Source organism: Mirounga angustirostris, unplaced genomic scaffold (genome assembly GCF_029215605.1).
Source record: "Mirounga angustirostris isolate CCGP_5_RB_7025 unplaced genomic scaffold, mMirAng1.0.hap1 SCAF_5, whole genome shotgun sequence".
NCBI lineage: Eukaryota > Metazoa > Chordata > Mammalia > Carnivora > Phocidae > Mirounga > Mirounga angustirostris.
The window spans coordinates 64,041,207-64,069,127 of record NW_026991713.1 but is presented as its reverse complement, the minus strand read 5'-3'; the positions used below and the strand labels follow the sequence as shown (position 1 = coordinate 64,069,127).

The 27,921-nt window shown below is 50.2% G+C and overlaps 2 protein-coding genes and 1 long non-coding RNA gene across 6 annotated transcripts; 1 reads left to right on the top strand and 2 right to left on the bottom strand.

Moving 5' to 3' along the window:
• Window positions 1–141: 141 nt before the first annotated feature.
• On the bottom strand, window positions 142–23,125 carry ARF3 (ADP ribosylation factor 3). 3 transcript variants are annotated; one of them, XM_045873510.3, is made up of 6 exons: window positions 17,442–17,608; window positions 14,396–14,485; window positions 5,160–5,400; window positions 4,007–4,117; window positions 3,647–3,771; window positions 142–3,093 (listed from the first exon to the last, which is right to left on the bottom strand). In XM_045873510.3, exons 3-6 carry the CDS (start codon window positions 5,305–5,307, stop codon window positions 2,932–2,934), a joined length of 546 nt encoding a protein of 181 aa, XP_045729466.1. In that variant the 5' UTR covers window positions 5,308–5,400; window positions 14,396–14,485; window positions 17,442–17,608; the 3' UTR covers window positions 142–2,931. The 3 variants fall into 3 exon arrangements, with proteins under 3 accessions (XP_045729466.1, XP_064447405.1, XP_045729465.1); XM_064591335.1 differs by lacking the exons at window positions 14,396–14,485; window positions 17,442–17,608 and adding an exon at window positions 23,103–23,125; XM_045873509.3 differs by lacking the exon at window positions 14,396–14,485 and having other exon boundaries at window positions 17,442–17,607.
• On the bottom strand, window positions 23,095–27,921 carry WNT10B (Wnt family member 10B). The gene is made up of 5 exons (XM_045873512.3): window positions 27,679–27,921; window positions 26,673–26,792; window positions 26,278–26,540; window positions 24,179–24,552; window positions 23,095–23,553 (listed from the first exon to the last, which is right to left on the bottom strand). Exons 2-5 carry the CDS (start codon window positions 26,744–26,746, stop codon window positions 23,095–23,097), a joined length of 1,170 nt encoding a protein of 389 aa, XP_045729468.1. The 5' UTR covers window positions 26,747–26,792; window positions 27,679–27,921.
• On the top strand, window positions 23,647–25,723 carry LOC123843787 (uncharacterized). Of its 2 annotated transcripts, none has more exons than XR_010411532.1 (3): window positions 23,647–23,777; window positions 24,682–24,800; window positions 25,607–25,723. It is a non-coding gene; the product is annotated as an uncharacterized LOC123843787 (long non-coding RNA). The 2 variants fall into 2 exon arrangements; XR_006790635.3 differs by having other exon boundaries at window positions 23,647–23,997.

Genomic DNA, 27,921 nt, shown 5'->3' with positions numbered 1-27,921 from the left:
CTCCCCCTGTCAAGTGTACCCTTTACCCCTCTGCTGAGAGAAGGAGCAGTCTAGAGAGAGGGACCAGAGACAGAAGTACCCTCACCATTTAAATACTGTCCCATGCTGCTGCACATCAAGGATGAAGGTCTGCTCCAAAGCTGCATAAAACAAGTTTAATTTCCAACCAGGGTCACAGTCATCGCGTATCCCACATTTTGGGCAAGGAGAGAGAAGGTGAGTCATTAAACATATACAGTCTACAGTCCAGAGGAGAAAAGAAGAAGAGAAAAACCAGAACTGCAGTTACTACTGTAACATCACAAAACACACTCTGCTGGGGGAGGGGGCCCAGAGGGGAATCTCTAGGGGGAAAAAGGCTGTAACAAAGGAAAGCATAAAATGAAATCTACCAGAGGAGAATGTGGGAGGGAACAGGCAAAAATGGAATGAGAAACCCAATCCAGAAAGAGCTTTTAGGAGAATGGGAATGTAGAAAGGACCACCCACCCCTGCCAAGGGCCTAGCAACCAGGAATACTACCAAGATCACTTACTGCTCCCCCCTGCTGGATAGATCCTTGAGCAGCACCAAGGCAACCTCCAAGGCTGCTTGCTAACACCCTCAGGCCCACTGGTCTCTGGAGCCCCCCAAAACAAGGTAGGGGTGGGCCTTAAATAAGAAAAACCTAATTGGGACTGCCATCTAACTAGGGAGGGTCAGACTGGGAGGCAGGAGAAGAAGTAAAATCCTCAGCTACTGCAAAGACCAAGAGTGGGGAATACTAAGTAGGAACGAAACAAGGAAAGGGGAAACAGGCAACAGCAGTGAATGAGTTGAGAAGGCAAAGGCAACAGTTCAGGAGGGGAGAGGCAACAGGGGCAGGAGCAAAAAAATGAGGAAACAGAGGCAGAGGCAAAGGAAAGGGGTGGAGGGAAGCATCCGTGCAGTCAGGGGAGTGAATACATGTTAAAATGAACTAGAAGCTCCAGCATACCTCTCCCCTCACCCCTGCCACCAAACACACACACACACACACACACACACACAGGCCTAGAGATCAGGAGACCTGCATACTCCCACTGCATCTGGGGTAAACAGTACATCACTAAGGAACTGGCACTGAGGGAGACACCCCTGGAACCTCTCTTTCACAGTTCAACCTGGGGTAGGGTGGGGGTACTGATCTGCCTGTTGTAGACAAAGGTGGCAGGAAGCCTGGCCCCATGGGGTGGGGCTTGGGACAGTCCTTCTGGGAAGGGGTCCCTCAGCCATGCTCTGGGGGGGGGGTAGGGGGGAGGACAGGGTGCCGGGGCCCTGACCATAGCAGAAAGGTTATGGGCGGCCGTTTTGGAGCTCAGGGCGCAGCCAGCACACACAGGAGCCCACAGAAAAGCCACGGCTTCACAGAAACCGCAAAGTCAGGACCCGGGCCAGGACCTCAGGGACAAGCGCCCCCTGTAAACAGAGAGACGCAGTAGCAGCAGCTTCTGAACTACATAATAATGGGGGGAGGACCCTGAAGACCACTGCATCCCACCAGCACCAACAACTACTTCAGAGTTCTAATTTCCTCCACTCCAACCTCAAATGGATTCATGGGAAGTGGCTGAAACGGGCAGGAGAAAACTGTTGGGGTGGAGTGAGGAGGGACAGCAGGATAGTCTGAGGGTCTAGAAACAGAACAGAAAATTTTCAGCCTTCAGCACATCCTAGACTAGAAAAAGAGAGAAGTGGAGAATAGGGGAATTGAAACTGAGGTCTGCTATGTCACCCCCACTCCCCTGCTCCCCATTAAACCACCCAGCCAGCCCCGGTCAGGTCAGTAGGACTACTAGGGTGAGGAAACTTCTGACAAAGGACAGATAAACCACCCAGTCTCCAAGATCAGAAGATGGGGGGGGGGGGTATGGGAGGGCAGGAATAGACTGATCCATGCCTCACCTTCTCCTAACAACACAAGAGGATGAAGATGGAAAACCTGAGGCCCACCCCCCAGTGCCCTGGATCCCAAACACACCCCATGGTCTTGCTCTCCCCATCTTCCTCACAAGCTCCTGAGGAACAGATCTAAGGATGAGGAGGAGGATCAGCTGAACACTGGGCTGACAAGAGTGAGTGGGCTCTTCTCTCCTTCCCAGTAACAAGGCAGGGCAGAATAGCATCTCCTTGGGAACAGTCATCTAGAGATAAAGACCATCCCCCTGCCCTGAACAGGATATAGAGAGGGGTACAAGGAAGATGGCGGTGGAAAATCCATCATCTGTCCTATCATCCAGAAAAACCTACCTGCAGAGAGGAGAGGAACCAGCTCAAGACTGGGGCAGCCTTCCCTCTACCTTCTTCCCTTTATCTCACCAACATGGGAGGGGCAGATGATAGGCTGGAGTGGGCAGTGACCTGGCTCCCAGCACCGAGCTGCACTCCACACCTCCACCCTGGCCCCCGCATATATATCTCTCTATACATGTATATACACGCGCACACATGCACGCACACACAGAGAGGCCCGTGCAATTTCCATGTAGAACAGGGAGAGAGTGGCAAAGGAAAGGAAGATGGGGAGTGGGAGAGGAACCTGTGGGGAGAGGGAAGGGACTGAGATGCCAAGAGCGCAGCAACCAGAGCCAAACGAAGCGAACGGAGAGAATACCCCACCCCACCTCCCAAACCCCAGAGGATGAGGGGGGGCCACCCATGAAACCATAACAACCTTGTTTTTGTTTTAAATCCGATAAATTGGAATGATTCATCATCAGGACAGCAACGGGGACTGGTCATGGACAGGGGAGAGGAGGGGAGGCAGGGGAGGCAAGGCTCTTGTTGGGCATGCGGACATGATACCCAGGGCCCTGGCCACACTGGCAACGGGAAGGAAGGGGCAGAGCTGGGGCAGGGAGACAGTAGGTGTGTCAAGGATAGGTGGGGCGGTCGGATAGGGCTGCCTGGCTCTCACTTCTTGTTTTTGAGCTGATTGGCCAGCCAGTCCAGGCCTTCGTACAGCCCGTCCCCGCTGGTGGCACAGGTGGCCTGAATGTACCAGTTGCGGTGACGCAGAGAATGCAGGCCCAACTTGTCTGTGATCTCAGCAGCGTTCATAGCATTAGGCAAATCCTGGAGCATGAGGGAGACACACAAAAAGGAGGCTCAGGATCTTTCAAAGGCTTCTAGAACACCCATCTACCAAAGAGATGTGTACCAGCACCCCCTCCTCCTCCACTGTAGGAACCAGAACAAGGTCCTAAAGAGCTGCTTTGGATTTATTCATCCCAGAACCATAGATCCAAGGCGCTAAAGGTCATTCCATTGGGGAGCTGCAAACCAAATATGGGGTTGTAGGGAAGTGAAGAGGTGATTCAGACTGGGCAAAGAATCAGGTCTGTCTGACTATAGGAGTGAGGGCAGTTCCACTAAATTAGACAACAGGGAAGATGAAGGAGGGATTTGAGGTATCTACCACACCAATCCCTGAGGACAGAAGTGTTGCTAATTAAAGCTGGGGGGTAGGGGACAAGAAGAGGAACATAAAGAAGCCAGCTAATCATATTCCCCACACTTCCAAAATTGAGAACACAGTCACAGGGCTTCCCCTACAATGAGCCCCAATGCCCAGGATTTCCACAGCCAGGTTGACCTCTCTCAAATCCAGGGTGGGGAGAAGTCTCACCTGTTTGTTTGCAAAGACAAGGAGCACTGCATCCCGGAGCTCATCCTCTGCCAGCATCCTCATCAGCTCCTCTCGGGCCTCATTTACTCGCTCCCTATCATTGCTGTCGACCACAAATATCAACCCTAGGGAGGCAGAGCATGTGCTGCGTAAGACAGCAGATGAACTCCCATCATCCCTACCACCAAAAGACAACACCCTCCATACACCCTCCAAATATTTGCTCCCTTTCCTCCTGTTCTCCCACCCCTAGGAGCTGCGGCAGGGCAAGGATTGGCTGCCCATAACCAAGAATGACAGCCACAACTTCTGCTCACACCCGACCAACCCATGCCAAGCTGGGCAATTCATATGCCATACCCTGGGTGTTTTGGAAGTAGTGTCTCCAGAGAGGTCGAATCTTGTCCTGGCCACCCACGTCCCAAACTGTGAAGCTGATATTCTTGTACTCCACTGTTTCCACGTTGAACCCTTTGGAAAAAACAGACAATGGCCACTTGGCCTCAAACACCAGGCCTGCAAACAATACCCCAGGGGTTTGTTTCTGTTTCCCCCAGCCTGGCTCTGATCCTAGCAAAGGAAAGAAAGCTGAGGCTTCCTCAGGCCTGGTATTCCCTGACCTACTAGCCTAAAGGCCAAAAAAAAAACCTTAGATGGGGCGCCTGGGCGGCTCAGATGGTTAAGCATCTGCCTTCGGCTCAGGTCATGATCCTGGGGTCCTGGGATCGAGTCCCGCATCGGGCTCCCTGCTCCGCGGGAAGCCTGCTTCTCCCTCTGCCTCTCTCTGTCTCTCTGTCTCTGTCTCTCATGAATAAATAAAATCTTTAAAAAACAAAGACAAAACAAAACAAAACAAAAAAAACCTTAGAGAAAAAGTGGAAGAGGATGAGGAGGGCCAGTCTGGAGGTTCACAATCCCCTTGGTAACATGAGCTAACCTTCTCTGCTCATTCTCTGTCTTTGCCTCTCTCTCCTGCAAAGAAATGACTCAGCCCCACTCCTGTACCTCAGCCATCACGAGTCTGCTGCAGCTAAAATGTAGGGCCTGGGAAACACAGTGAAGAAAAAGTGAGCTCTAGTCCTGGAGCCCCAAATGCAGAACCAGTGGACAATGATGATCTGGAGCCCCATCTATAAGGCAAACGTTCTCCCTCCCACAGGCAGGTCTTAACCAGGATCAGGTACACTGAGGATCTAAAGTGAAATAACTCCTGGCCTCTGGCAGGAACATCAAAGCCTTTCACCTGCTTTCCAAACAACACAGAGAACAAACCAGCTCAGTGCCTGAGGGCAACTGTTCAGTGCCAGGCTGCGGAAGTTCCCGCATCAGAGAGGGCCCGGGTAGGTGGGCAAACGGCAGCCCCAGCACCTGCTAGTAAGTTAAATAACCATCCTTCCCTGAATCCCCCCAAGTTGCATAGACTTGCCTGGTGGCCAGGTGGGGGATCTAGGAATAGGCCCCTTGCCTGGCCCAGCTGTTGGCATGAAAGCTTACATCTAAGCTGTGCCCTTACCAATGGTGGGGATGGTGGTGACGATCTCCCCCAGTTTCAACTTATACAGGATGGTGGTCTTTCCTGCAGCATCCAGGCCCACCATCAGGATGCGCATCTCCTTCTTCCCAATCAGGCTCTTCAGAAGGTTTCCAAAGATATTACCCATGATCACAGCAACCACTTTCTGAGGACAGGAGGGCTCAAGTGGGGGCAGTGGCAGTCTGGTTTTGGCCTGGGCCCTGGTATGGAGAACTCAATCCTAAGGCAAAGAAACATAAACTCATTAACACATCTGCTAGTCAGGATTTCATGTAAATGGGATTTGCCAGAGTCATGGCTGGAATTTATAAGAAGCTACGAAGATCAAGTCCCACTCAGAAATATCCTGAGTCTTTGGAAGCGGAGACAAAGCCGTGAACACTCAGGACCCCTGCTCTGCCATAATGTACTGCTGTGACTTTGGATGAGTTATTCCCCCCCGTCCATATCTGCCCCTATAAATGGAAGGGACTGAACTAGATGACTTCTGAAGTCCCTTCAGTTCTGACACTCTATACCATATAAGGCCTTGCAAGACCATGAATGCCCCTCCCTCCCGCAACCTTCCCCTGAGACTCCTGGAAAGGCTGGGAGGGGAGGGAGCGGAATGAGGAGTGGCTCTTTGTGACTCCTGACAAGGTTCGGGCTTGCCAGGTCCCCAAGGTCCATGCTCAAATCAAGAGACTTCACTTCTTCCCTTTCCGTATGTCTGCGATTCCACCTTCCTTCCACACACCAAAATTAATCAGGAAGAAATAAGGTGAAAGTTGTGCCCTGTTCATACAACGGTGTGCCTAGGCTACCCCTCATTCCTAGGCTCATCGTGGCCCATCCAAGGACAGCTTCTCCACTTTCTCACCTGCAAGGAGGCAGTCACCTCATTCCCTGCCTCCTCCCTAACCCCCTTCAGTCTGTTCTCCACATAGCAGCCAGACTACTTTTAAAACCAAAATCAGGTCATGCTGCTTCTCTGTTCAAAACCCTCTCTTGGCTTCCTGTCTCCCTTTCAGTAAAATCCAAAACCATACCATGGCTTGCAAGGTCCTGCACGATCTGCATTCCCCTGCTTCTCTCGTTAGATCTCCTACTACTCTTCTCTTGGCTTACCCCATTTCAATTCCCCGACACTTTCCTGCCTCAAAGCTTTTGTACTTGCTCTTCGCTCTGCCCTGAATGCTCCTCTCCTAGATTACCTTCATGGAGCATCCCCTCACTTCCTTCAGGTATCCATCTGAATATCACCTTATCAAAGAGGCCTTCCACAACCACCTCTAATGGTTGTGGATCGCACATCACTCTCTACCCCATTTATCCTACTTCATTTTTCCTCATAGCATTTATCACCATCAGACACATCACACATTTGTTTCTTGCTGTACTGTTTTTCTCCTACCACAATGTCAGCTCCTTATCTATTTTGTTCACTGCTGTGTTCCTGGTACCTTGAATAGTGCCTGGTACATAGCAGCTGAACAAAGGAACTAAAACTCCCAGGGTCTAATACTGACCTTACCAAGCAGCTCACTAAGACTGACTGGAAACTTATGCCTGGTGCATACTAGGATCTTAACAAATTATCTGCTAAAAACATGAAGATGGCAGTAAGAAGCACTACGAAGGCACAAAGTGCCTATCTTCCCACCCCACCCATTGCCCCCAAAAGACAGAATCCTGGAGTCACTCATTCCCTCTCCTCTTCCCTCCCTTCTCTATGGCACAGGATGGCCACAGAAATGCATTTCTGAGCCAGTGAAATAGGGTTCAGGATCGCCCATGGCAGCCAGTTCTCTGTGCCTGCAGGAGACAGGCGTCCGCGGGCAGCTTATTCAGCAATCACCATATGCCAGCTGCTGGCATTCTCCGTAGAGGCACACACACACCAAACCCAGCAGGCGAAGGAACAGGTCAAGACAGAGTGCACCCAAACCCAAGAATGTGAAAGGTGGATGGGGAGGAATCTGATTTACAAGCTAAAGCATGGGGGTTTAGTGGGAGTTGAGCTGTTTTCTCAAAAACTATTTCAGTTTTGTTTGTTTCCTACTCTCCTCAGTTTGCAGCAAATTCCAGACTAGTACAAAGGAGCCAGATCGACAGCCCCTGGAGACCACAGTACTAGTTTGTCCAAAAAACAGAAACAATGAGTGCTTATGGAGTGTTTCATCTTCAAAGGCCTTCCCAGACATCCACTAATGAGCCAGGCGTGGTGCTCCTGGTAGGTTCCTCAGATGAGCCCTGCCCCTGACCCAGAGGGCTCACACCCCAGGGAGAGGACCTGGCTCAACCTTAGGGCTCAACTTCAGCCAAGTCACCCACTAGCCATCCTCCCTGCCCATCCTGCCTAAACCCACCCAGGCAGACAGATCCTGGAGGATCTGTAGGCAGGAAGGGACATCTGCCCAGCTAATAAGATCAGATTCCATCAACCCTGGCAATCTGTAGTAGTCAGACTTCTGGTTCTGCCACCCTCATCTCCAGAAATTAAAACTTCCCCAAGTCTTCCTAGTCTTGATCTTATTTCCTACTCAGGCCTCCTCTTCTCCAGTTCCAGATGATACTTTGCTTTAAGGCTTTGGTAGTAGGCTTTGGCCCAGGTTCTGAACTGGAATTTATACCAAGCATTTATCTTGCTGTCCTTCATGAATGAAGCAATTGCTGATTAAAGGATTACCAATCGTGAGTGGCTGAAAAATACCCCTGGCCCCAAAACATGCACACACTGTCCTTTGGTTTGCTTCTTTGCTAAACTAGCAAGTTAACATCTTGGTTCAAAAGCTGATCCCAGTGTTACACTTACTTCTCTTTCCTGGCATGTCCCTGAATTATCTGAGCCACTCATGTGGCACTTACTACCTCATGGAGCTTTTTCTCTCTTAGAAGTCTGTACATTTACCGTCTCTACAGTTCAACTGTATTCTCCATGGGCAAGGACTATGCCTTTTATTTATTTTGGATCTGTCCCCACTCCCAGTTCCAAGCCCACTATAGGAGTTCAACCAAGCACAGGGGCTGATTTAAGCCTCCTCTGAGGATGTCCTTATATCATTTCTTCTGCCCCAGCAGTACTTGGTATCTCTGTGTAAAGCACAGATGGTTTCTTAGATACCCTGTCAATTCTTGGCCATTTTCCACACCATATTTGACCCCAAGACTGGTTTGGAAACACCATAAAAGGACTAGAAGACTAAAATCAATGGAATTTTCTCTTGCCATTTAATACGCAATGGGCCTGATGGATAACTGATGAAATGCCCACATAGTCACTGTGTGTCCTCTGGGGGCAGCGCCACGCCCTGAAATTAGTGGACATTTGACTCCTCTTTAATATAATCAGGAGCTGGACTCAGATGAGCATTCCAAAGCAGGTGTTGGTTTTCTTGTCCTGGCTTTCTCTGTCCCTATCACCAGATAGCACGCTGCCTCTACCACGAGGATGGTGGCAACTTGCAGCTTTGTGTCATGAACACAAATCTTGGGTTATACTGCCGATTTTTACTTTCACCCATAATGCATTCCTAAAAAAAGCTCTGGGAAGCAGAATGGCAAAAAAATACATAAACCCTGGATTGTTTCCCTATGTACTGTACAGCCTATAGTTACTCTCTTTTACCACAGATGGCACTCCTGTGTTGAAAGGGCAAAATGCCAGGGTTCCACGGGCTGTGAGAAACCAGGAATCAGCAGTTAAAACTGAAGATGAGTAGCTTAGGATGCAAAATGGACTACAGCAATATCCCTATTATTAAAAAAGTATACCTCAACATTCTATTTTACAGCCACAAGCTTTGTTATCAGTGGTACAAATAACAAGAGCTCTTAAGGTGTGTTCCAGTACAATCCGTGTGGAACACTGCAGGAGTTCAATCAAACACATTGCCTGATTTAAGCTTCATCTGAGGATGTCCTCACTGACGACTACTTACTGCCCCCAAGCCCATCCCCCCCCCCCCACCAGGAGAGGCAGGCTGTTGCCATGACTGCTCAGCCATCCTGGCTTGTGTGTGTTGCAGGAACATGTCCGCCTCACTCTCCAAGTGATTCTGAGAGTCACACTCAGTCTGCCACACACAACTCCCCCCACCTGACTCTGGTGGCTGACTCAGGCTTGCGTCCTACGACACCTACTTCTGAGGGGACTTCTGATCTGACACCACCTCCTCCTCTTCAGGCTGCATGGGTCCAGGGAAGGGAAGACCAAGGTCTCCCAAACCTTCTGCTGCCAGGTAGGTGCACTAAAAGCAGCTTTGTTCCCAGACAATTTTCACATTGCGATATCACTAATAGAGATGCTATTTTTAGTACAGCCAATGGAGCAGACCGATAAAATGTAAGGAAACAAAAGCAGGGTCTGCCTGTACTTGGTTTCCTTAGCACAGCTGGCTTGTGACCTCTATAAACTTTCCAAGTTTTTGTCTCAAGAGCACTGTAATCACAAGCACACAAGAACTCCTAGATTAATATCTCAATGACTTCTACTGGACTCAGAGATTTCCCAAAGCCAAGAAATAGCTTCTGATGTCAGCTTCCATCCATTCACTAAGCACTTACTGGGTATACAGAACTAGGCATACAGAGAGGAAGACAACTTCTGCTTTTATGAAACTCAGTCAGTGGGAGAGAAAGACAAGCAAACAGAATTACAAAACAGCACAAGAGTAAGAGTGGAATAAGCACATAGTATAATGGGGACAGCAAGCTGGAGCAGTTAATCAAGACTGAGGAGTAAAGGGCAATTCCCAGACATGATTCTCAGGTCACCCTCCGAGCTGACTCCCTCCCGACAGAATAGGAAGTAATCAAACAATAAAAAAGAGGGAGTGGGGGAGAGGGAACGTGTGTCAAAGGCATAAAGACCTGAGTTAGAGACAGCACTTTTTACTAGCCAAAGCCAGGTGCAGTTGGGAGTCAGTTTATTTGGATGCCGCATGGTGAGTAAAAGAAGTGAGGACACTGGAGAGGTAAGAAGGGGCTAGATCATGAAGGGCCTTAAAGGCCATACTTAGTAACATAAGCAAGTATGTGCTTTAGAAAGACCATTCTTTCTGAGCACCTGGCTGACTCAGTCAGTAGAGGATGCAACTCTTGATCTCAGAGTCGTGAGTTCAAGCCCCATGTTGGGTGTAAAGCTTGCTTAAAAAAAAATAATAATAAAGGACCATTCTGGCAGTCATTTGGGTGTAAATTAAAAGGGGAAAAAGACTTGAGGCAGAGAGACCATGTGGGAGGTACAGTAATACAGCCAAGAAATCAAAAGTTCTTAACCACAGGAAGCAATAAAAACGAAAAGATAGATTTGAAACATCAAAACAGGGCGCCTGGGTGGCTCAGTCAGTTAAGGCTCTGCCTTAGGCTCAGGTCATGATCTCGGAGTCCTGGGATTGAGCCCCGCGTGGTCAGGCTCCCTGCTCAGTGGGGAGTCTGCTTCTCCCTCTCCCCCACACCTTGTGCTCTCTCTCTCAAATAAGTAAATAAAATCTTTAAAAAATAAAAAAATAAGTCAATTAATTAAAAAAATTTTTTTAAAAAGAAATCATAGTGTTCTGAATAGTCAAGGCTCTAGTTGTAGGCACTGGAGCAGCTATGGAATATCAGAAGATGAAATGATTGTAAGCTGGTCAGTTTCTAAGAATAGGGCAAGCTGAAAGCTTTGTTAAAGGGCAGTGCCACGGAACATTCCAAAGAAACAAATGAGTCTAGTTTTTATCTGGTCACATTTTTATCTGGCCATATATTCTGAAACAGCCCCGATTCTCTGTTCTGATTCACTCGCCCGTTGTCCACAGGAAAAGGGCTGTCCATGGGGCCGCGGCGGAGCTCAGTCTCAACCCTGAGATCATGATCTGAGCCAAAACCAAGAGTCAGACTTAACTGACTGAGCCACTTAGGCACCCCTTTCAGGCCTTATTTTAATTTGCCTTTTCTACAACCTTTGATCCTTTTTTTTTTTTAATGTTTTTTCCTCATTGGTGTCTATGATGTCTTACTATCTTGATGTCCTTTTGGCCCCTCTGGTTGCTTCTTACTCTCTTTCCTGGCCTCTGTTTTGCCTACCGATTTAAATGTTGATGTGCCCCAAGTTTCTGCCTTTGGCCTTTTCTCTTGTCCCACTGTACACACTCTCCCTAGATGTATCAGTTAGAGTAGCATCAGTTGCAAAAGATAGAAGACACACTTGTGGCTTAAATGACAAGTAGACTTATTAAAGCATATAGCTTGACGTCTAGGTAAAATAAGCCAGACACAAAAGGACAAAATTGTATGATTCCATGTATATGAAGCACCCTAGTCAAATTCATACAGATGGAAGTAGAATGGTGGTTGCCAGGGGGTGGAGGTAGGGGAAATGCAGGTTATTGTTTAACAATTACAGAGTTTCAGTTTGGGAAGATGAAAAAGTTCTGGAGATGGATGGTGGTGATGGTTGCAAAACAGTGTGAATGTACTTAATGCCACTGAACTGTGCACTTAAAAATGGTCAAAACGGTAAATTGTGTTATGTATATTCCCCTACACAGAGAGAGAGAGAGGGAGAAATCTAGAGCTAGAACGCTTGTTTTTTTAATCCACCAGCTCTACAGTGTTATTAAGGACCCAAATTTTCTCCATTTTTCTGCTCTGACATCCTAGAGTTCTTATGTCTGTCTCTTCATGCTCTCGGAATTACTCCAGCATCTCATTCTTCTATATCAACATCTAAAGGCTGGACAAGAGAATGTTGCCATATGTCTTTTTTTTAAGATTGAGGAAAACTTTCCCAGATGCTCCCAGCAGACATTCCCTATATTTTATTGGCTAGAATTAGTACATGACCATTTGTGACTCAATCACTGGCAAGGGAAATGGAATGCCCACATCCCTTAGGCTGATCAGTTTTCATACCCTAGGGCTGGGGAAGGGTATCTTTATACCCCCACCCCCAACATCTGAACACATTAGGGGTTGTGTTAGAAGCAAGAAGGGGAAGAATTGCTCTTTGGGTAGATAGCCAGTAACTGCTGTCATCCTGGATCTTGGTTTCTCTTATGGCTTCAGTTACCATCTGTGCAGATGATTCCCAAATACCCAGCTCAGCCTTTCTCCTGAGCTTCACACCTTAGCACCTCAAAATTGAAGTTTAATCTAAAAATAAGTATCTTCAGGGCACCTGAGTGGCTCAGTCGGTTAAGCGTCTGCCTTCGGCTCAGGTCACGTTCTCAGGGTCCTGGGATAGAGCCCCGCGGTGGGCTCCCTGCTCAGCGAGCAGTCTGCTTCTCCCTCTCCCTCTGCCTCCTCCCCCGTGCTCATGCTCTCTCAAATAAATAAAATCTTTAAAAAAATAAAAACAAATATCTTCAATCTCAGATTTGTTCCTCTTGTATTTCTTGGCTAACGAAGTGCCACCAGATCACCCAGGCCAGAAACCTGGGAGTCATTTTTGACTCTTCTACTCTTCCTTCATAAATTTAATCAGTAGTTAAATCCTGTGGATTCTACTATTTTGATGTTTCACTATGCTTTCTTAATTACAAAAGCACTGAAATTCCACAAGCAGTCAGCCTAAAGCCCTAATAAACCTTTGCTCCAATCTGGTTCCCACTTCACAGGTCAAAATCGAGCTGCTGGTGAACAGATGACAAAGGAAGCTATGGTTTAGACAAGGCCCACCATTACAGAGCAGTCTAAGGATTCAGAAAACAGGGAACTGGGGCACCTGGGTGGCTCAGTTGGTTGGGCGTCTGCCTTCAGCTCAGGTCATGATCCCAGGGTCCTGGGATCGAGTCCCGCATCGGGCTCCCTGCTCTGCAGGGAGCCTGCTTCTCCCTCTCCCACTCCCCCTGCTTGTGTTCCTTCTCTCGCTGTGTCTCTCTCTGTCAAATAAATAAGTAAAATCTTTAAAAATAAATAAATAAATAAAATCTTTAAAAAAAAAATTACGTGCCTTTAACGCATTATAGGTCTGCCATACATCCCATCAGTACTGGATGGCTAGGCAGGGCTTAAGGTGGCTAGAGCCCAAGGGCCAGTCATCTCAGCTTGCAAGCACTATGTCTTTCTCACTATTACCATTCTCTGTGTATGCCATGACAAAAGGTTGGGGAAGTACTTCACTAAACTATGAGCCCTTGTCAGCAGGGACCATGCCCAATCTGTAGCAAGTGACTAACATGCTTGCTTTTGAGGAGTATGGTTCTACTGATGGTGGTAAAACATTTCTGAGGTTGAGGAAGACAGTATTCTATAGGTGATCCCTGATTCTTTTCCTGTATCTGACAAACTCGAGAAATGGTTGCTATGTTCTCAGAGCCCGAGCCCTAGCCCTAGGGTTCCCTGGATGGGCTTCACAGGCTTGGGGGTGGGGGAAGAACTATATGAGAGGCTCTAATTATGCTCCTCCCCTCTACCCCACTACCAGAGCAGCTCCATTTTTATCCACGCAATGTATTAGACTTCAAATAAGATTTTATAGAAGGTAACGTTTAATTCCTTTTAACAGAAGAGGAAAAGGGGGTCAAAAACCACTGCAACAGAGAGCAAATGTTCTCCTGCATCCTAAATCATGCTGAAGTTTAAACATCCATGCCTGACGCTCTAGTGTAAAAGCTCATAAAGGAAGGGTTATACCAGGCTCTCATCAGTAATGGAAGAGCTAAAGGGTACGATGAGATCTGCTACACCCAGTCATCTCATCTTTCTTCAGGAATATGGTGATAATGGTGGATCAATGAATTCCCAAGCCATGTCCCTTCGGGTCCATATGGCACAGCAGATCCTTTGTAGAAGTCCAATACAAAGCTCTAAAACGTTCATGGAATCCCTACCGCAGTCAGTTCTTTCCCAGACTATAATGCAAGCCTCCAAACATTTGTGGAACTTCCAAATGCTCCCCATGTCTTTTCATTATCAAAAAGCTTTACTAGCATTCTACCTGTATTTGCAACAGATGTTGAAAAGGTATAGCAGGTAGAATTACACAGATATCACAACTCTGGACCTTAATACAGTACATTCTAAAACATACTCAGGGGGAGACATTTAAAGGAGATAGGACTAAACGAAAAGAGTGGCCCAGGAAATGGAGTTTGCTGAAATACTAATTGAGACCTAAAATAAAGGGACCCAGGAATCTATATCCCTGACCTAGGTCATTTAGAGTGCTCTTGTATGAAAGAGTCAACCGTTACTTCAATCATGCTGACTTTTCTAACATGAACACTATTCTTGAGCCCCCACATCCTCACCGTGCATCCAAGTTGATGGTCCAGGGCCCCTGCCTTGCTCCAGCTTCACCTCCCACTCAGGCAGCAGGAGCTGCCTCTGTGAGGCTGATGCTGAAAAAAGATTTCATTGCTCATAAGCCTACGACCAGCAAAGAAAGTCATGGTAACAATCATCCCTCTACACAGGCAGCAAGTTATTCTTTTGTCAACCTCCTCTCCTTTAAGGCAGCCCTGAGTGCTCATATTATTATTGCTATTATGATGATGATTATTAATAGCAACTAACATTTATTTGGGGCTTACTATGTGCTTTGTACAGTACTAAATACTTTACATGTATTATCTCATTTAATTCTCATGCCAATACTATGAAGTAGGTACTATCATTATCATGTTCTTTACTGATGAGGAAAATGAAGCTAAAGGAGGACAAGTTTTTCACCAAAATCATAAAACTAGTAATTAGCAGAGGCAGGATTTGAACCCAATTTTGTCTGATTCCAAAGTCCACACTCTAAATAACCATGCCATAGTGCCTCTAAATTGACCCGCAACAAAAATGGTGAAGAGAGCCAAAAACAGTGATATGCTTTGAGTCTCGGGCTGCTTGGCATCCATTTCTAAAGGTGTATGGGGAAGCAGATTCCACAATTTCCCTGTTATTCACTCAGCTTTAACAAACCTGGTTTTAAAGAAGTTCCTCCTTCTAAGCAAGAAATCCCACCCACTATCCTCTGAGTCCATTTCCTCTTATTATGACTCCAGTGGAAAGAGAGTAGCAGAAATGAACACACACAATATGATCCTCTGTGCACTTGAGACTTCACTTCCACTCTTTCCAGCCTGCTGCCACCCCTCCTTTATACTTGCATGCAGTTTAATAATAGCAGCTACCATTCACTGGCACCAATTCTGTGCCAGGCACCACATACATACATTGGCTCTCTCCTCTGTAATCTCCAGAATTCCAATTTTGACAATACTCTGAAGAACTTAACATCTTTGCCCACAGTGGGGAAGCAGGAGACCTGGGATTTCAGATAAATAATGACTTTGTGTTCTAGTAATATTTTTCTTTTTGGGTCTTAGTTTCCATTATCCATGCCTGTTTTGTGCCTCGTAGGAAGGTGGAGAGGCCATGACTTCGTAATTACAATGCCCAAGGGCCTTTGTACCCTCACTCAGCTATCTCCAGGCACTCTCCCTGACAGCCAAGCCATCTCCTTCTCTTTACTTAAACTGTAGTCAGAAAGCTTGTTGAGTTCTACCCATTCACATCCTGTACTCACCCCAAGAGCCTACTGTTTGCATTAGGCACTATGGGAGACACAACATGAAATCCAATCTCTGCAATCAAAATGTTTCATCTCTTTGGAAAAACAAGACTTACACATAAAATTTTTGATGATGCAAGGTAATAATTCTATGCTGGGGGGCGCCTGGGTGGCTCAGTCGGTTAAGCGGCTGCCTTCAGCTCAGGTCATGATCCCAATCGAGCCCAGCATCAGACTCCCTGCTCAGCGGGGAACCTGCTTCTCCCTCTGCTTCTCCCCCTGCTCATGCTTTCTCTCTCTCTCAAATAAAAAATGAAATCTTTGAAATAATAGTAATAATAATAATTTCTATGCTGGGAAGCGGGAAGCATGTAAATATGTGATACACAGGGGGCCCTTCCCAGCTAAATCCAAGGTCAATGATTCATTCTGTGAACAGTGACCTCTGTGGATCAGTTTCTTTCTTAAAATGAGCTTTTAAAGACATGTTATTCACACTTATGTCTAATGTGCAATAACCAATTCACTGCTCCACTCCAGTCATATCCAGTGGAGACACTTACCCAAGAAGCTCAAGACAAAAATGACAGCAAAGATGGTCACTACCTGATTAAGGACAGGGGAGAAAAGTATGCAGAGACTAGATTCTGTTCTGTTGCACTGACCCAAGCAATCAGACTCCTGCAGCATTCTCCTATCCATAAAACTTTCATGCCATAGACCAGGGGCGACCCAATCCAACAGCAGCAGAGGCAGGTTTTGAGTTACGCTTCTCCCCAACCAGATGACCTCACTATTTCTTCTCACTCCTGACCACATACCACACTCCTCCTGGCCTGGCCAGAGGGAGACCAGCAGTAATACAACCCAGAAAGAAGGGAACTCCCCCAAAAGAGGAGCTACCACTTTGCTATGCAAGTGGCCGGGGTTAACAGGGAACTCCACCTCCCCCTCCTTCCCTCAAACATTGGTGTAAGCAATGGCTCCATTTTCTGTTCCGGGAATCCTGGTACTTCCTAAAGAAAGAAAGCCGATTGGAAGACACAAACTCAGAGTCAGCGACTAGCTGCTCCCTCCTCCTGTGAGACCGCCCCCGCTTTGCCTGGGGGAGGAAGGCACCACCTCTCCTCTCCAAGCAAGATCTGATCCCCCCACCCTCTTCTGCCTCTTCTCCTCCCGCTCCCCACCTGCTGCCCTGGTCCCAATGTGTGGTTCCCAAGACCCAAAGCGCAACCTCTACCGGAATAGTGCCCCTGGGGTGCCCCACTAGCTTGCCTGGCCGACTGATCCCTAAACCCCTTACGCACCCTTGCTCCATGAAGGGAGTACAGGGTGTCACCGCTGCAAGGCTCTGGTCTCCTAGTACTAAGGTGGAGCAGGAGAGAGGGTAGGAAAAAGCGGCATTCCCTAGCCCTTTAACAGGAAAAGGATACAAAACAGCCATCACCGCCCCCGCATCACCTCTCTCTGGACTGTTTCCCTCCACCTCAAACCCGACCCCTCGTAAGCCCACCTCCTGCAGGCGAGGGGAACCTAACTGCAGCCCGGGTCGCCCCCGCGTGCGAGGCAGAGCACAGATTCGTGAGCGCCCCCCACCCCCACCCCAGCTCCGCGTCCTTCAAATGTGGGGGAAGGCGAGAGACTGGCCCGGCGCCCCCTCCCCGAGCTCTCAGGTGGGAAGGACCACACCGCTCCATGCCCGGCAGTGCCGGGGGGAGGGGGGCTCTATCTCCTCATCCCCCACCCCGAGCCTCTCCTCTACCGGGACCCGCCTTCCTTCCCCAGCCCCTCACCAGTTCCTGCTCCCAGCTCCGCCGCCGCAGCCGCCGCCTCCGCCCCCGCAGGTTCCGCTCGGCACTGGTTCCGCTCCCTCCGACTCCCCCAAGCCGATTTCGGCAAGGCTGCTCCCCTGGCCCCGCTCCCCAGCTCCCTCCTTCCTTTCCTCCACCTAGCACCGGAAGCCGCGACGGCGACAGGAGCTGTGCGGCGCACCCCCACCCCCAGACCGGGATACTTCCCACCTCCCCGATCGCGCGAGAACTGCGCGGTAGCGAGCGGCAGTTCTCGCGAGATCTATCACCATGGCAGCGGCTGCAGCAGAGGCAGCCGGGTGCAGGAGCTGAAACCTGGGCGGGGGCCGAAGTGGGGGCTGCAGGCTGCGGGCGGCGGAGGCGGGAGCCGGGAAGTGGGGATGAGGCAGTGGGCATTGAGGTGAGAATTCCAAGCTCCGGGGCCATGCCTGAAATTTAATGACTGGAACTGCATGCTGGCCACACTGGAAGGGGCTGGGCGGAGAGGCAAAGCCAGGAGCCGGGTACGAGTGAGGAGCCCTTGCTGTGGCCCACCCTATTCTTCCAGACCACATCTTTATTTCTTAACCACGGCTAGCTGCATCTCCCTGAGAGCCCTCGCTGCATCGCTGTTGCTACTCTCTCCTCCCAAGCTAAGACTGGGTTACTCAGGGGTCTGAATCAGGAGATCCTTTCCCATGGGGAAGAGGAGAGAGAGTGATGAATTTAAGAGACTGAAGGAAAGAACTGGACTCTGGTCCAGTTAGGAAGTTGGAAAGTGAAAGACAACCATGGAAGCCTAATATTTAGAGGTGTGGTTTGAGGAAGTGTACCTAGATGACTATGAATTTTAGTATCCCAAGGAAAATGAGACTTTACACCCATGTTTCTCCACCCCTGCCCACCCCCACTTCCCTTACACCAATTTCTGCCTCTGATCTAGACATGCAGAGATGCCTTGGAACAGTCTCTGCTGTGATAGAAGGTCACTAGTAATACTAAGAACAGAAGGTTCTTTAAGTGGCCTCTCTCCTCAGTATAAGGGAACACATAGCTCTTCCCTAAGGCTTGAGCCAAAACTGGTGCTTTTCTGGATTTTTTTTTTTTTTTGGCCTTATTTCTTCTCTTTCAAGAAGAACCAGGTTGGTAGATAGCCACACTCTGTCTATCCCTTGTCCTCATCAATCCCTGATGTATATATTCACCACTCTCTTCCTCTCATCCCTGTCTGTTTTCTCTCTTATTCTAATGTGGAAAATAATATGGCCCTAGAATGTGAAGCCAAGAGGACCCTAATTTAACATAGTGAGGGATGATCTGGATAACAAGGAGCATGTTTATAGCAAAGAGAGTTGTATATGTCCTGGGCTGTTGCTATTAAGGGCCTTTGCCCTGCTAAGCTCTGTGTTGTAAATGGCAGAAGACTTCTTCAGTTTTATTGCAGACTCTTGGATCAGGCCCTGTGATACTTCCACATGACTACTCTTTCCATTTATTTTCCTAAAATTTTCACCCCACCAAGTTATGCCCCCACACCAACCACCAAAATTATGCTTTGCACCTCCCCCCTTCACTAGTGCCCCAACCACACCAACATGCCTCTTGAGATTCTGTCAGGAGGTAGAAATTCAGTGTTCCTGCCGGAGACATCACATACTCTCAAGGATGAGTCCTGGGTGTTAGGAAGGATGGAAATGGTGACAGCCTAATATGGTTAGCAGCAAGTACCATGACATTTGAGTCAGAACTGATGGATGCAGGGCTAAGTGGGTTAAGTGTCTGCCTTCGGCTCTAGGCTCTCATGATCCTGGGGTCCTCGGATGGAGCCCCATATCTGTCAGGCTCCCTGCTCAGCGGAGAGTCTGCTTCTCCCTCTCCTCTGCCCCATCGCTCCCCCCCTCGTGCTCACTCTCTCTCAAATAATTAAAATAAAATAAAATAACTGATGAATGGGACTGGAGAATCTCCCAGGCTTTCTGTCCTTCACCTGTCTGGAGTCTGGAGTCTGCTGCAGCATCACTGGGCGCTTCCCATGGAGCAAACAGGAGCAGAGACAGGAGGGCGGCTGCCTAGCTGGCAATTAGCCAGCCACTGCCACTCCCCAGCTTCCCAACCACTTGAAAGGCTAAGGGAAAAGAGCTCATCCAGAGCTGAAGGAGGCCTAGAGGCCTGACTTAGAGTTCATCAGTCTTTCTCCCTCCCTCTGACTGCCAGTGGAGCTAAGTAAAAGCTGAAATTGTAGCCACCCACTCTGTGGGTTGCACACTCCCACTCTCGTCACTGACCCCAGGCCTGGGTCTGAGCCCAGTGCGTGTGCCGGGAGCAGGGGTGGGGGGGTGTTGGCCATGCTGACAAAATCCATTTGGAATTTCTCAAGGTTGTGGTTTGGGGCTTGAGTTTGCCACAGAGTGTGCCTGACAAAAGAGAAAGCTAGAAAGAGAGGGAGCCAAAGAGAATACAGAGGAAGGAAACAGGAAAAAGCCGAAATATTCTTGCTGTAATACCATTGGAGATTCTCCTCTCTCTGTCTAAGTGTGAGAAATTCCCATTCTGGATGTTCCTTATCATTATTTTCTCTCCTATCCTATGCCCATTCTAGCTGCATCCCCTCTCTGCCTGACACCCCCATACACACCAGGCTCAATCAGTGACTAAAGTAAGGATGAGATGTCTTCCTGCTTCCATCAAGTTTCCCAAGCCCAGGATTCTCAAGTGGGAAATCAGGACATAAAATTTTGTCATAAAGTACTAGCCTAACCCAACATTCCTCAAAATGCCCTTGCTACCTGAGTAGCAAAATCACCTAATTTTGAGGGTAATTTGGGTAGCAGATATATCTATTGCCTAGAGAAATAGAGAAAACCATTTCTACATTCCCTGGCCAATGAGATGACCTGTTAGAGGCAGCATCTTGCAACCCCACAAACATTTAGTCACTTGTAAAGTTCTGAATGTGTGATGTCTATCCCTTTTCTGAACTGAATGATAATGGTTTGTTTTCAAAGATACTGAGTTAGGAAAAGACAGATTGTTACTGTAAAAAATCTGTTTTCTCTAGTTTTGGTTATGTTCTAAAAGATAAAGGAATTATTTTACTAAGATTAAATGCAGAAGAGTTCTGAATAAGGAAGAACACAATACACATGCAAATAATTCAATAGGAAAGCATGCTGGTTTTGCTGGTTTCCAGAGCAAACACTCCCTTTTCAAGCACTGGAATCTCTTTTATATGTTTCCCATTAGTCTTATATCTACCTCCCAAGTTCTCTGACTTGGAGCCATAAAGAAAAGCACCTGCACTTTTGGGTCCAAACTTAATGTTGAGATACGTTCAGGACTTGAAATCTCTGGAACAGAGGTAACCATGGTATAGGGCAGGGGTTAACCAAGTACAGCCAGAGAGCCTAATCTCATCTGCAGTCCCATTTTTGTGAATTAAGCCTTATTGGACACAGCCATACCCATTTGTTTATGTGTGGTCTATGGCTACTTTTGATTCACAACAACAGAGTTGAGTAATTATAGCAGAGTTGAGTAGTTGCAACAAAGCCCACAAGCCTAATACAGCTGACCCTTGAACGACACAGGTTTGAACTGTGCAGGTTCACTTAATACACAGATTTTTTTTTTTTTTAGTAAATACCTACCGTACCCTACTGTAAATGTATTTTATCTTCCTTATGATTTTCTTTTTTTTATTTTTATTTTTTATTTTTTTTTATTTTTTTTTTAAAGATTTTATTTATTTATTTGAGAGAGAGAGCATGAGAGACAGAGAGCATGAGAGGGAGGAGGGTCAGAGGGAGAAGCAGACTCCCTGCCGAGCAGGGAGCCCGATGCGGGACTCGATCCCGGGACTCCAGGATCATGACCTGAGCCGAAGGCAGCCGCCCAACCAACTGAGCCACCCAGGCGCCCTGATTTTCTTTTTTTTTTAAAAAAAAAGATTTTATTTATTTATTTGACAGAGAGAGACACAGCGAGAGAGGGAACACAAGCAGGGGGAGTGGGAGAGGGAGAAGCAGGCTTCCCACAGAGCGGGGAGCCTGATGCAGGCCTCGATCCCAGGACCCTGGGATCATGACCTGAGCCGAAGGCAGACGCCCAACGACTGAGCCACCCAGGTGCCCCTTCCTTATGATTTTCTTAATAACATTTTCTTTTCTCTATTTTATTGCAAGAACACAGTATATAAAACACGTAGCATACAAAGTATGTGTTAATCTGTTAATCGACTGTTTCTATTATCGGTAAGGCTTCCAGTCAACAGTAGGTTATAAGTAATTAAGTTTTGGGGGAATCAAAAGTTATGCACAGATGTTTGACTGTGTGGGAAGGGGGTGCCCCCAAACCCCTGATGTTGTTCAAGGGTCAACTGTATACTTGCTATCAAGCCCTCTGTGGGGGGAAAAAAATGCCAACCCTTGTTCTAGGACAAGGATCAAGGTGAAGTCTGGAGTTGAAGCACATAAAAAGTAAATTTTTATGGTAGGGGCGCCTGGGTGGCTCAGTCGTTAAGTGTCTGCCTTCAGCTCAGGTCATGCTCCCAGGACTCTGGGATCAAGCCCCACATCGGGCTCTGCTCAGCGGAAAGCCTGCTTCTCCCCCTCCCACTCCCCCTGCTTGTGTTCCCTCTCTCGCTGTGTCTCTGTCACATAAATAAAATCTTAAGAAAAAAAAAAAGTAAATTGGGCCTATGTTTGGATATCTAGCCCCCCTCTACGTAGAAGTACCCCCTGGTTTTTCACATTGAAAGTTGCCAACTAAATCAGTGAGGACCATTTCAAATCCTTTGTGGGACCAGGCAGGATACACATAAATAAAGTCATTGGGTGTATGAGGGTAGAATTTACCTGGGAAAGAAGCGATGGACTGGGATCCCAAGTGTGGGCAGAAATATAACCACCTGCATCCACTGGTCCAGTAGTTTAATTTATTTTAGTTACAAACAGAAACCAAGAACAAGTCTCAGTACAATAAATTATTCATTCCCATCCCTCCTGCTAACAACAAATAAGAGGCTCAGAGAGTCTTAGGTAAAACTCTTCCTTTGGAGGGTTTCCTTTAACATCTGAATGGGGGGGGACAGTTTCCCTAAGGGCCTAGACAAACAACTCTCTGAAGACTCTAGGGAGAGCCCCCTTCCTTTCCCCAAGAAAAACCTGTCTACCACTGTCTCCTATTCCCCCACAAGAAGGAGCCCAGGCTGCTGTAGAGGAGTTAGGGAACAGCAGATAAGAACGAGTGGTCTCCCTGGATACAGGTCTTATGGCTCCACACAATGCCTGGGGCTATCCCTCAAAGGAGAGGAGTAGTCAAACTACAGGGACACCCCAGCCAGAAGGTGTAGGAACCAGAGCTAAAGGGACCCCAGGGCCGGGGACAGGGAGGCAATACAGTGCATGTCACCTTCGTTCATTTCAGGTGTTTCAAGAGCAGAAGAGGGGGTGACAGCTTTCCCTCCCAGGCCGCCCTACAGCGGGGGAAAAGGCTGCACATCGCGGACTCAGCCTGACCCCCCCAACGCCCCCAAAGCCGCTGCCAGGAGCCAAGATTGCCACTGGACAGAAATGAGAGCAAAGGGCCGAGGAGGCGCGCCCGCCCCCCACCGGCCCCACCGGCCCCGCCGGCCCCGCGGGCCAGGTGAAGCCGCCCCTCACTTACACACGTTGACCCACTCGGTGACCTTACACTCGTCACACAGCACGTAGCAGCACCAGTGGAAGCGGCAGTGACAGCGCTCCACTCGCGTCTGCCGGAGCACGTTGTGCCCACGGCCGCAGCACAAGCTACCGCAGCCGTCCAGCAGACGGCTGGTCTTGTTGCAGGCCCGGCCCCGAGTGCCGGGGGAGCCCACCGCAGGGTCTCGCTCACAGAAGTCGGGGGACTTCTCAAAGTAAACCAGCTCTCCCGAGAGGCGACGGGGACGCAGGCGGGGTTGGAAGGCTCCAGAGTTCCGGTTGTGGGTGTCGATGAAGATGGCCCGGCCCAGCCGCTCCCTCAACGCTGCCCCCACTGCCCGGAAGTCCGGGGCCGCCCTCCAGCACGTCTTGAACTGGCAGCTGCCCGATGTGCCGTGGCACTTGCATTTCCGCTTCAGGTTTTCAGTTACCACCTAGAGCATGGGGTGGGGGGGGGCAGCACAGGGGCAGAGCACAGGGGCGCAGCAGAGGGGAGGGAACAGAGAGCATGGGGAGGGAGACATAGAGGCAAGAATGACCATGGAATATCAGAAGAGAAAGGGCACTGCAGGGCTGGCTAATAGCTCAACTCCCTCATCTTCTGGTTGGAGGACTGAGGCCAGAGCAGAGTGATCTGCCCAACTTTAATCACTAGCTGGTAAGAGAGACTCCGCTTTGATAACTAGCTGCTAACAGAACTCAACTCCAGTTGTCCCGACTCGCAGTCCAGTGCTCTTTGCAGAGTGAGCACTAAAATGAGCACCGCTTCTGTAGGAAGGCAGCTGTCATACATACATACCATGTAATGAGCACCTGCCAAGGACTAGGCACTCTGCCCAGTGCCCTATTTGCCTGCTCACTCTTAATGACATCTTAAGGTAGGTATCGTTAGACTCTTTTTACAGATGCAAAACGCAGGGTAAGTGACTCACTTGAGGTCATCCAGATGGTGAGTGGCCATCCCCCACCACATCTCATCCTCTTTACTCTGCTGTGCCTCTCCAACTCCAGCCAGGCCTCAAAAGCTAAGGAGACCCGGGACAAGTTGCCCACACATACCTGTCGCCCCACCCTGTTGTTGTGGATTCGCATTCTCGCCTGGATGTCCCGGGGAGCTTCCCTGGAATCCAAGAAATCCCGAGAGAACTTCTCTCCAAAGTCCATGTCATGGTTACAGCCACCCCATTCCCATGTGTCCTGGGGGCCAGGGCTGGGGCCTGAGCCGGGGCCAGGGCTGGGCAGGGAGTGGGGGAAACTCTTGCCCCGGGACAGAGCCTGCAGCTGCAGCAGCTTGGCCCTCAGCCGGTCCTGCTCACCGCTGCCCTTCCAGCCGCAGCTGCAGCTCACTAGCCTGCCCAGGCTGCAGGCCGTGGCGACCGCGTGCATGACCCCTGCCGCCAGCATGGAGAAGGAAAAAGCACTCTCACGGAAACCTGGGGATAAAAAGGGTGTGACGGGGGATAAGGTTGACAGGCAGCTGGAGTAGGGAGGTGGGAGGAAATAAGCAGCCACCCTTCAATTCCAGGAATTCCTAACTGAATCCTGACCCTGTCATTTACCAGCTGCATAATTTGGGAGAAAGTCACGGAGAAGGAAGGGAACGGAAGCACGAAGCCTCAGTTTCCTCATTTATTAAGGGAGGAGCTGGACTGAGATGATCTCTGAGGCCCATCCTCGTTCTGTAAGTCTGGGATTTTCGGGTGCAGATGAAAGAGCTAGCTGGAGGGCAAGACCCCTGGGGTTGGCAGGTGACTGAGAGGGAGTCCCCGAGGTCTTTGAAGAAGTGATCACTGAGTTCTACATCTGAAAGCTTTAAAAATTCCCCAGCCCAGCAGGGAGCTTGGGTGGCGGGGTGGAAGCAGAGACTTTTTTGTTCTTTTTTTTTTTTTCTTTAGGGCCCTTTAACCAACCTTCCTCCACCACCCCAACACCCCCAAAGCACTGGAGCTGTGGAGCTATCCTTCCCCTTTCCAGTTTCTAGTTTTATATTTGCCCTTTAAGACTGCCCTTTATGTTTATCCTAACCTGCTATTACTCTATAAAATGCTGGGAGGGGGAGAGGGGTGGGGGGTGATTTTCCCTGAGGCCCTCTTAAAATGTTGGCTTCTTTGTTATGTTTTTGGGGTCACAAGAGGCTCAAGATGACAAGCCTTTCCCATGCCTCTCATTTGGGTATCAACACCTTTCCCTACACCCGGCCCTATAGAGAAGGAGGGGGTCCCTCACTTCCTTTTAGGTAGGGGCTCTCTTGAGCCCTGAGAGGATGAGAGACAGTGCCTCTTTAGGGGCCAAGCCTCTCCCACCCCAGGATGCAGGGCTTCTGGCCCAGCCTCCCAATCCCCCCCAACTTCAACCCTCGGGGTGAAGCTGTTTGCACAAGTCTTGGGAATTCCCCCGCAGATGGCAGCTGCCTATTAACCCCGTAGTCCCTGAAGTACTGCCCCCCCCCCCTCGAGCTGAGCCCAGAATGGATCTTTACTCCTCCAGGGAGGAAACACAGGCATGGCCTGGCAAGAGGCAACGATGACTTCCAGACCATACCTCCCAGACCAGACCAGCAGTGACCTGTTCTTCGCCCCTCCAGCCGTTCCTCACCTGCTCAGGTGAGAGCCACCTGGGGCCCCCACAGCACAGAGGAGGGGGCTGCTCCCCAGCTTCAAAGCCATCAGGGTCTTTGTTCCCAGCCTCTGCTCCTGGGAACCCCAGCAATTAGGGGAGTAGGTTTAACCCTTAAACGGTTGGGGGCGTCACCCCACCCCCGCTGAGGCTCTGGGGACACCAGCCTGGGCTTGTCCGGGGAGGGGGGGAGGATATTGGGGGAGGTAATGGGGGGGCGTTTGAAGCTTCCAGGGTTGGGGGCATCTCTTGCTCGCAGGTGCAACCCAGATCGAGCCTGGTGGAGGCAGGCAAGAGGGGCCCTAGGGTAGGATAGCAAGACTCAGCTGCTTTGCCGGCAGCACGCAGGTGGAAGTGAGGCGCAGGGGCCCAGACGGGTGGCCAGGCGCAGCTCTGTGGCTCCCCGGGGGTGGGGGGGGAATTCCCGGAGAGAGGCCCCTCCCGGAGTCGCGAACCGGTCCCTTCCCGCCTCCGCTCGCCTCGGCCTGCCCCCCAGCCCCAGCCCCAGCCCCAGCGGCGCAGACCCGCCCGGCCCGGCTCACCGCGCTTGAGGATGGCGCTGTGGTGCGGCAGACGGCCGCCGCCCTCGAGCGCCGAGCAGTTCCAGCGCTGGTCGCGCAGCTGGTGCTGACACTCGTGAACCGCGATGTGCAGGCCCTGAAGCGCGGATGCCGTCACGTCGGGGCTGCGCAGGCAGAGGCCCAGCTGCCGCTTGCTCAGGCCCGACAGCGTCAAGCATACAGTGTTGGCGGTCAGCGGCGGCTCGCCGGGCAGCTTCAGGCCCAGAATCTCATTGCTGAGGGCCCTGGGAACGCAGAAGGCGTTGCGGGGTCTGTGGTCCAGGCCTCGCGCCCCCTCCGACTCCTCCCGTGCTGGGTCGGTGCTTTCAGCCTAGGGCTTTCTCTCGTGGGCTGGGTGACAGGGGGGAGCTGCTCACCGACTGCACAACGCCAGGAACAGGAGACCCGCGAAGCCCGAGGGCGGAGGCCGCGGCCGGGGCTCCTCCCGCATGTCGAAGCCCGGGCCCTAAGGCCCCGGTGGGCAGATCGATCAGGGCCTGCGGGACAGGGAGACTTGGGGGCTTCGGAATAGGGTGGGCTGCCCCCCCCCAGCAACCAAGGATTCCTAACTCACCAGTGCCACCCCAGTGACCCTTGTCATCCCTCCCCAAGCAAAACAATAAGAATCACCCCTGTCCCTGGACCCTGGAGGAAGAGTCTGGGCACCGCAGCAGGGGCTTATGCAAGAGCCCCTGGAGCTAGACCCAGACAGACACAACGCCTGGCACACAGACACACTCACGTGCAAACTCAGACATACTGACTCACAAACACCACTCCACCATCTTGCCCCCCGCTCCCTCTTTGAGGGCCCCACGACTGGCTTCCCTCGTCCACCAGAGCCTGGCTCTCAGGGCTAGGGGGCGGGATTGGAAGAGGGTTCTGCACCACCTACAGACGGCGGGGTGTGGGGGAGGGTCACCTTCAGGTGCTGTCGAGGGCAGGCAGCCTCCGTGAGAGACCTGGAGGAATGGGCCCCCAACCCGGCTCTACCCACTTTTTCCGCAGTTGGGAGAGAGGGGAGGCTCCAGGTGCACCAGACAGGGAGGGGACCTGGTTCCCGCCTGAAGAGGACGGCGGCACAGGTTGAGTCCTCTTCCTCCTCTGCCACCTTTCCTAACTAGTGTTCCCCTCATCTGCAATGCCCGTCTGGTCCCCTCGGGTCCCAGACTCATTCCCCAACCCTTTGCTCTCACGTTCATTGCCCTTCTGATCTGGGAATACTCCTTTATTTGCTGTCTTTATCTCTGCCAATATCCCTGGCTCTCTCTCTGTCTCCGTGCCCCAGTGGGCGGATGCGTGTCTGTCTGTCTGACTACCCGTGTGCCTCTCTCAGCCCCGTGTGCGCGTCCCTGCTCTCCCTGCTTTCCCGGTTCCGATTACCTCCAGCTGCTCTGGTGCGGGGTCGCCACCGGCAGGATTGGGTCGCCTGGGCTCGGGCTTCTCAAACCGCGGGGAGACTGCGTCGGGTTCTGCCCCCTCGGCAGAGCCGCATTCTTCCAGGGCAGGGCCACTCCTCTTCGCTGCTTCCCCAGCGCCGCCACAGCCGCCGGGAGGAAGGGAGGGAGGAAGGGAGGGAGTGATCGAGAAAGCTAGCAAGTGGTCTAGCAAAGAACTGGGGGCTCC

Coding starts and splice junctions, on each gene's coding strand:
- ARF3 (XM_064591335.1), bottom strand. CDS start 5,307: ATGGGTAATATCTTTGGAAACCTTCTGAAGAGCCTGATTGGGAAGAAG. Junction 3,772..4,006: donor CTACTTCCAAAACACCCAGG/GTATGGCATATG, acceptor CTGCCTCCCTAG/GGTTGATATTTGTGGTCGAC. Junction 3,094..3,646: donor TTGTCTTTGCAAACAAACAG/GTGAGACTTCTC, acceptor CTCATGCTCCAG/GATTTGCCTAATGCTATGAA.
- WNT10B (XM_045873512.3), bottom strand. CDS start 26,746: ATGCGGGAGGAGCCCCGGCCGCGGCCTCCGCCCTCGGGCTTCGCGGGT. Junction 26,541..26,672: donor TTCCTGGCGTTGTGCAGTCG/GTGAGCAGCTCC, acceptor CTGCGTTCCCAG/GGCCCTCAGCAATGAGATTC. Junction 23,554..24,178: donor ACAACAGGGTGGGGCGACAG/GTATGTGTGGGC, acceptor CCCATGCTCTAG/GTGGTAACTGAAAACCTGAA.